The sequence below is a fragment of the Eurypyga helias genome, unplaced genomic scaffold (genome assembly GCF_000690775.1).
Source record: "Eurypyga helias isolate BGI_N326 unplaced genomic scaffold, ASM69077v1 scaffold27409, whole genome shotgun sequence".
NCBI classification, from domain to species: domain Eukaryota; kingdom Metazoa; phylum Chordata; class Aves; order Eurypygiformes; family Eurypygidae; genus Eurypyga; species Eurypyga helias.
The window spans coordinates 1-8,372 of record NW_010273099.1 but is presented as its reverse complement, the minus strand read 5'-3'; the positions used below and the strand labels follow the sequence as shown (position 1 = coordinate 8,372).

Sequence of the window (8,372 nt, the reverse complement as noted above, 5' to 3'; positions counted from 1 at the left end):
GACCGTCCTGTCGCCGCCACCGAGCTCCGCTCTCCCCTCGGCGCAGCCGCCCGCGCCAAGGGCGTTCCCGGCACGGACTGCGCTGCCCTTTGTCTGGGAGCAAGGCCTGGGGCTGACATCTCTTCTGCTCCCCCCTCCCGCTGTTGTTACCCAGTTCATCCTACGCCCCCGTCTTTTGTTCCCTCCCAGGCACGACCTCGTTTCACTTCGAAGGCCCGAGCCCAGAACAAGCTCAAGGGGGGTGGAAGGAGGAAATCCACACCGAAAAACACGCCAACACCCCAGGAAATCGTTTCTCGGGGCACTGTAAATAAAGCCAACAAAGCCAGGGCGGGGCGGTGACCAGCGCCCACCCGAGGGGCACCTCGGGACGTTGCCCCCCGCAACGGCCCCCCCCACATCCGTTAAACCTGAAAAAGAGGGAAAAACGGCAAATTCGTTTCCTTCAGCCGGCGTTCCGATAGCTGTAGGAGGCGGGATGCTCCTTAAAATGTTCATGCTCTCCCAACACAACTGAGAGGAGGGAAGTCTGCCCTGGCAGGAGCCCCTTTCCACCCGTGCCCCGTCTCCCAAGCCCCCTCCCCCAGCCGTGCCCCGCCTCCCGAGCCCCCCTCCTTTTTTGTCTCCTGGAGCCCCCTTCCAGCCGTGCCCAGTCTCCCGGAGCCGTGCTGCTCCCAACACCTTCCCCAAACAGTCGCAGCCCCACAGGGACCGATGCCGAGGCCCCCCAAGGAAAGACACTGCTTTGAAGGGAACTTCTCTCCCCCTCCCCGATCCATCTGCCTGTTGCCACTCAGACCCTGGATTCCGAGCAACAGAGCTCGGGGCTCCCGAAGCAGTGAGGCTGATGCCAGCAGCTCTGGCCATTCCGCCTTTTTCCTCCATCCCTGGCTCTGCCACCTCCCCGGCTCTGCCCTTGGGAGGAGGGAGCCGTACGCAAGGAAGGAGCTGAGCCAGCTTCCCCCAGGCTTACAGACCTCATGCACGAGGACACGCAGTTTTCCCCTTTACATCCCCAAGCCAAAGAAGCTGGAGATCCCAGGAAAAAATCCTGTAATTCCATTTACCTACTGCCTGCAGCATGGGGGAGGCAGGAGCCCATCCCCTCGTTTGTCCCTGGGTATCCAGACAAAGCAATTCCAGACCCTGGCAGGATCCCACCCTTCACGGACACGCACGTACCTCCGGAATAAACTCTGTGTGTTTGACGTCCTGCACAGACCGTCCCAGGCAGCAGTCGCACGGAGAGAGCCCACCGAGCCTGGCCTGGGCCCGCAGGAGCGAGGGGAGCTGCCACCCTGCCCTCTGCCACGCGAAGCACGGCACCTGCTCCGCAGCCGGAGGTCTCTCCGTCAGGAAGCAGTCGGAGCTCTCCCTCCATCATCCTTGGCTGTTACCCACGGGCTTGGCTCCTGGCTGCAGCCTCGGTGGGGAGAGGATGCTCCCCCGTCCCCGACGAGCACCGGTCGAAAAGCAAACCCCCCCTGCTACAACAGGAAGCACGAGGATGGACGGCAGGCTCCGAAAGCATCCGTACGCCGCCGGAATTCCAGTGAACGCTCACAGTTTTATTAACAGGAAAATAATTTGCTCAGGTGTGGGAGAGGGGCTTGAGGAGCCGAGGTGGAAGGAGTTACGTGGGTGACAGAGGTCAGGAAGGGCGTTATTGCATAGTTGTCGGCAAAAGGAGAGACAGGGAGCAGGAATCGGCAGTGCTGCCCATCCTAGAGCCGGGATGTGGGCCCGAGGAGAGGAGCCGGGAAGAGCACACGCATCCCTGTACGTGTCCCGGGCGCGGGGCTCTCCGGGCAGGACGTCTGCAGCCCCGCAGACACTGCTGATCAAGGGAGAGGTCAGTTGTGCAATATCCAACGGGATCAGTTTGCTGGGGAGGCAGTGATGGGGGGGGCAATAAATTAGGGCTCAGCCTTTGGGAATTTAATTACATGCTCGAGGGAAATCAAGGAGAAATCCTTAGGTGTGTATCTCAAAAAGAAAAGGGATCACGATGAGAATATGACTTAACTCCTTCTGCCTCCTCCTCGGGGTTCTCCTGGCAAGGCAGCGACAGAGTAATTAAATACATTCACAGATTAATCAAAATAAGCTTCTTCCCAATCCGAAACCAGCCCCGATTTTAAGATCTATTCTTCCAGGGAGTTGGGTTTTATTATCTCCTCCTTTCAGCAGAACAGCCTCAGCCAGCCCACTTAGTTTTGGATTTCCCTCCCCCGTCTCGACTTTAGGAGGTTCTCGTTCTTACCGAGCGGCTAACTGGGAACACACCACCCTGAGTTACAGCCACACGCTCCTGCCACCGCCCCAGCGCCGTGTGCTCATCACCCTTCTCCTTCAAAGCTCCTGGAGGTACAGGGCTCGCCTTTTCCTCCCCACGTTCAGAGTTCCGATAAAAATAAGGAGAGAGAAATCCACGGCATTTCGCTTTTACTCCTTCATGGCATCTTTCCGACGCAACTTGGCGAAAGCAACGTAAAGTCAGTCTCCTTTTTTTCTTCTAAAAAGAAGATCATGTTCCACAGATTATGTAGTGCAATTGGTTATCTGGTAGAAAAAGAAAGTTACCTTCTTCAGCTCTACGGAAGGAAACGCTGGAAACAGTTCCACGGTCTCAGTAAAAAGAGGGAAGTACATCCGGGATGGCCTGTTACGCCTCCCGGGGGCTGAACGCGCAGCCCCGGCCGGTCTGCCTTCAGTTGAAGAGGATAGAGTCCGGGTCCTGGTTGGCCAGCTGTGCAATGTGCTTTAATACGTCCTTTTTGGTGATGATCCCCAGCAGCTTCCTGAAAAAGGGAAAACACGTTCTCAGTGCATCGCCTCCCCCGCCCCCCGAGGTATCCGTGCTCCCGGAGCTTCGCTGGGGGCGACTTTAAGGCCTTGCAGGAGTGGGAGAGCCTTGTGGGACCATGGGGCTGACACTCCACACAAAGTCCAGCGCTCAGAAACTCTACTTTACGCTGCAGTCTACACTAAAAAAAGTACAGAGGTTTAAGCAAAAGACAAATACTAATATATTAATAATAATTATTATATCATTCATTAAGTTATTCCAGAAGATCAGCCTGCCTGCCCAGCGCTGCGTCTGAAGCGCTGGTACCCGCAGTAGCCGTGCTCTCAGCAAGGCGCCGGAAGGCCGGATGCAGGGTTGTGGGAGCGAGGCCGAGCCACACACCCGCCTGCCGGGGCCGAAACGACCCCACGCGCCACGGCAGGGAACAGGGAGAGAATTCAGGGAAGAGATCGCTTGGTTTCTCTGCCCTCATTCCTTCCCACCTCACCCCGAAGGGAACTGGGGGCATTACACGATCCGCGTGGCCACGAGCCCTTTCCATCAGCCCCAACACACTGAAGACCCGTCACCAATGGAGCTGGGTCTTCTTCCGGGCTTCACGTCACGGCTTCAACCCACAGAGGCCCAGGGCTTCCGTGATCCCGCTTTTCCAGCCAATGATTGCCAAGGCGATGCTCAGCGCTCCCCACATGGCTCACTCAAGGAGAGGACGTCTCGACTCAGGTCTACGGGCAACCCTGGGACCCCAGGGCTCTGCCAGCAGCGTTCTTACCCGTTGTGAGTCACCAGGCACTGGCGCAATCCCAGCTTGCGGAATATATCCACGACGATTTCCATAGGCGTTTGGTCTGTCACGGTGAAGGGACTGAGGTCCAGGATGCTCCTGAGTTTCAGCATGGAAGGGGAGCTCGGAGGCAGCGGAGGAGAGTGGTCAGTGAAATAAATAACTGAAGTGCTCACAATCCCATCCTGCTTCTTCCGGGCATTTTCTGCAAGAAGAAATATGGGATTGAATATCCCTCCTTTACTTTTCCAAACCCAAGAGCGGAGCCTTTTCTCTCTCTGCCCGCTCTGGGAAGGCCAATCCTTCCCTTCACCCGCACCGTTTCTCCGGGCAACTGAGGAGCCAAGGAGCTGGATACGTTCCCATCCTAAGGACTACATCCCAACCTCCAAGGTCTCCACAGTTACTCCCCAGGGGCGAGCTCAGCGCACGCTCTGCCTCACGTCAAGGCTGCCGGGCATCCCAGCATTTTGCTCTGGGCCTGTAAATGCAGGTTCTGCAGATCCTCCACCTGCCACTTTTCAGGGGAGACAGATAAAACACGAGTAGCAGAGTACCTAAAAGGTATTTTTACACACTTAAGCTAATGCGATAGCGTGCCTCTTCCTGTATTTTATCCCACTTGTCACAAGCGTCTGGCCAGACGCTCATCGGAGGAGCGAGAGCAATGTCACGTGCTCCACAGGACTGTACTGCACATCCCGAAACCGACACTGAAAAGGGACCTTCCGAGAGAGAGGGAACACATGGGGTTGGTCATAGCTGCAGGCAACTTAAGGATAACCCCCCGCCCCCCCACTCTGCCATGGGACAGGGCTGGCTGGGGACACCAAGACCCTGCCTTTGGCCATGTGCTGGGGAGCACGGCCTGGAGCTGGCATGTCCCCAATCCCCCAGGATCACGCCATTCCCACCAGCCCTTTCTGCTTTTGCCAAGGCCACCCCCCTCCCAGCTGCTCTCACCCTGCACCAGCATCCTCTGCCCGCCCCGGGAGCCAGGAGAGGGGACTGACCCCGCTAACCAAGCACAGGGGGCAATATTTTCAGCTGGATCGGGTCTCCCATCCAGCTTGCCATGGGGTTTTGGTGCCGGCATGAGGAAGCGTGTGGGCAACTCCAGCTCGCCCAAGCCCAGTGCTTGGAGCTGAGCTACGGCTGGACACGAACCATGGGGTCACAGCTTACGTGGGTGGGGGCTTGGTGCCCTTATGCCCAATCTTCTCTCCAGCACAGGCACAATTCTTAAGGATTTACGCACCCATGAAAGCCCCTAAACCTTCAAACCCCTCACCCCTAACCCCGACTTCTGCTTCATCAGCAGAAGGCAGCCTCGCCCAAGCCAGCAAGAGACAAGAGACCAGAACTTCCACTCCCGTCTCCTGCTGGGAAACAGCACTTGCAGGTTTCTAAGAAAATGGAGAGCCAAAGGAACCTAAACGTGCCCTAAACTGTAACATGGTGATGTTTCCAAGAGCTCAGCTGCATCTGAGAGGATGTCAGGACAGCGTTGACAGAGCCCTGCCAGCACCACGCAGCACCTGCCTCACATCCCCAACGCACAAGCGAAACAGGGAAAGACCAGGCTGGCCTTCAGTGCTGAAGAGAGATGGAAGCACCAATGCTTCTGAGGTGCTGTGTCAAACGTGTAAGTGACCCAATACCCAGGACACGGACCAACCAGGCTGTTTTCCTTAATGGAATAAGGCTTGAGATGTCAACAGCTCAGAAAGCTTTCCACATCCAGCCATCCACAAGGTCAGGAAGGCTCAGTTCTGGCTGGCGAGAAGCCTCACGCTTCACAGCCGTGCCCTGCGGTTGATGAAGTCAGCAGAGGCACACTAATAACCGTGCAAACCTTCCCATCCTTCGCACTCCGTGCACGCAGACCCCGCTCCGCTCGGGGACGGAGATGCAGGCGCCCCTCAGCACGGCCACCATCACTACTGGGTGTGTAACTCGCCCGGTGAAGTACAGCCGGTGCCACTGAGGGCCTCTAACGGCATCACTTATCTACGGGCATCTTGTCTCTTACCGATAGAGATGATGAGGTCCCTCCTGAGGACAAACCCAACAAGCCTCTGGGACTCCCGTGACACCACCACGGGGTAGCCACTGTACGTGGTTTCGTTGATGATGGTCTCAACATCTTCCACAGTCATGCTGTCCTGAGTGATGACGGTCAGCGGAGGGTCGCTCCTCCGGGGCCTCATTACGTCCATCGCAAGCGTCTTGTGTGAGAACTCCTCCTTGGCTTCCAGGAAAGGGTATCCGTTGAGGCGAATGTGGGCGTCGTAAATGCCCTCCCGCCCAATGGCGTCAGCCACCCACTTGCTGGTCATGGCGGCTGCCATCAGAGGAACGATGTACTCCAGTCCACCGGTGAGCTCAAACATAATGACCACCAGCGACACCGTCATGCGCGTCACCCCACCTGCAAGAGAACACGCACGCGACATGAAGAGGCCATTTTGGGGGTTTCCAGGCTGTCTGCTCAGCCGTCCCCTGCCAAGGCACCGAGAAGGCCTTGTCTCAGCAGGCGGTTGTGCTGGTGGACTCCCACATCCCGTTCGGCATCGCAGTGGAAGCCGAACGTGAGCAGAACGCAGCACTGAACCCATCCGCCCCCTCCAGGACACTGTGGGACTGCCTTACTGTGTGGTTCTGATGGATCCCTGCACTCCAAAGCACCCTTAAATGACGGCTGAGCTGCCCTCGTGCTACTCATCCACCTGCAAAACAGCCTGGCCGCGGGCCTTTCGCCCCTCACGGGCACGTTCCCGCCACGGAAGGGCCTTTCGCCCCTCACGGGCACGTTCCCGCCACGGAAGGGCCTTTCGCCCCTCACGGGCACGTTCCCGCCACGGAAGGGCCTTTCGCCCCTCACGGGCACGTTCCCGCCACGGAAGGGCCTTTCGCCCCTCACGGGCACGTTCCCGCCACGGAAGGGCCTTTCGCCCCTCACGGGCACGTTCCCGCCACGGAAGGGCCTTTCGCCCCTCACGGGCACGTTCCCGCCACGGAAGGGCCTTTCGCCCCTCACGGGCACGTTCCCGCCACGGAAGGGCCTTTCGCCCCTCACGGGCACGTTCCCGCCACGGAAGGGCCTTTCGCCCCTCACGGGCACGTTCCCGCCACGGAAGGGCCTTTCGCCCCTCACGGGCACGTTCCCGCCACGGAAGGGCCTTTCGCCCCTCACGGGCACGTTCCCGCCACGGAAGGGCCTTTCGCCCCTCACGGGCACGTTCCCGCCACGGAAGGGCCTTTCGCCCCTCACGGGCACGTTCCCGCCACGGAAGGGCCTTTCGCCCCTCACGGGCACGTTCCCGCCACGGAAGGGCCTTTCGCCCCTCACGGGCACGTTCCCGACGTAGGCAAGAAGCAGGAGTCATCCTGATGTTCCCTGGTTTCCCCCAGAAGCCCTCCCCTTCCAGTTTGCCGGCTTTCAGCCGGATATCCCCACTTTTGTAGGTTTTCAACACTAAAAGAGTTGAGGCCTTTCGAGGGAAAACAGATGGGTCGCCTTAAACATCGCCATCGGTTTTCAACAGCAGCATTTGGTCTGGGCGTATTTCAATCACGCTTTTGAAATTCAAGTCCTAAGGCTACTCCCAAACCTGTTGGAGGAGTTTTGCTCCAAAAACCACAGCCGGATATCCCCACTTTTGTAGGTTTTCAACACTAAAAGAGTTGAGGCCTTTCGAGGGAAAACAGATGGGTCGCCTTAAACATCGCCATCGGTTTTCAACAGCAGCATTTGGTCTGGGCGTATTTCAATCACGCTTTTGAAATTCAAGTCCTAAGGCTACTCCCAAACCTGTTGGAGGAGTTTTGCTCCAAAAACCACCTCCTCAAGCACACCCTTCCCTTCAGTACCAGTACTGTTCAGTGGTGAACAGAATAGGTACTGGAGTGGAACCGTGTTTATTTTTCATCCCTCACACGCAAAGCAGAAGGTGTATCCCCTTTAAAAACGGCCAAAGATGGGGTTTGGCACCACGCTTTCACCCTTCCTGAAACGCTTCTCCTGCTAACAGCAGTCCCCTCAGAGTTAAACACACTGTTGCGCGGAGGAGAGGGCTGGGAATTCCAGAGTGAAGAGCAGTCACGTGCACTCCATTGCGCAAATGCAGCCAAGCAGATGACGCGTGACCAAGGAACCGGAGCACTTGAAACAGGAGCCGCCTCGTAATGTTTAAGGCCAGCACAGGAAGTGGATTAAAACCCCCCAGGGGAATCCGAACCCCTGCCCAGTCCCATTTGTTGTAGCTGCCAATTCAGGACCCAAACCCGGCCTGCCCAACGCTAGGTTGGTGCTGGCGAAAGGATGCGAACAGGATGCGAAACGCGTCGTGCACCACAACGTTTCCCATCCTGGAGATGAAGGCAGCTGCTGCGGAAGCAGCAACACCAGCGTTTCACTGCTCCGCTCCTTTACGCGGCCACCCAAGACCCAGAGCACAGCTTGGGCTGCCACCTCGCTTACCCAGACAGGCTGCGGCCCCCACCATCGCGTAGAGGCCGGGAGGGGAGCACTCGGCAGCCCCCCCCCAGCCGCTGAAGATGGCCCAGTCGTGGTGGTAAAAGGCCAGTTGCTCCACGGCCACCCCGAGCAGCCTGCCTGCGATAGCTCCCACCGCCATGCTGGGGATGAAGAGACCCGACGGGACCTGGGAAAACACACATGGCTGAACGCACCATTCCCCAGGCACGTCCAACAGGGACACCCGAAACGGGATGAAGAGAGAGGTTAGAGAAAGCCATCCTTGCCAATCCACAGAA

At 57.9% G+C, this 8,372-nt stretch overlaps 1 protein-coding gene across 1 annotated transcript; it reads right to left on the bottom strand.

Moving 5' to 3' along the window:
- Positions 1 to 2,602: 2,602 nt before the first annotated feature.
- Positions 2,603 to 8,260, bottom strand: LOC104515406 (H(+)/Cl(-) exchange transporter 5-like; the record flags this gene model as incomplete). Its single annotated transcript, XM_010159361.1, has 4 exons — positions 2,603 to 2,801; positions 3,582 to 3,798; positions 5,626 to 6,024; positions 8,077 to 8,260. Coding segments are annotated over 4 exons (891 nt in total), but the record flags the coding sequence as incomplete, so codon positions are not given.
- Positions 8,261 to 8,372: the final 112 nt, after the last annotated feature.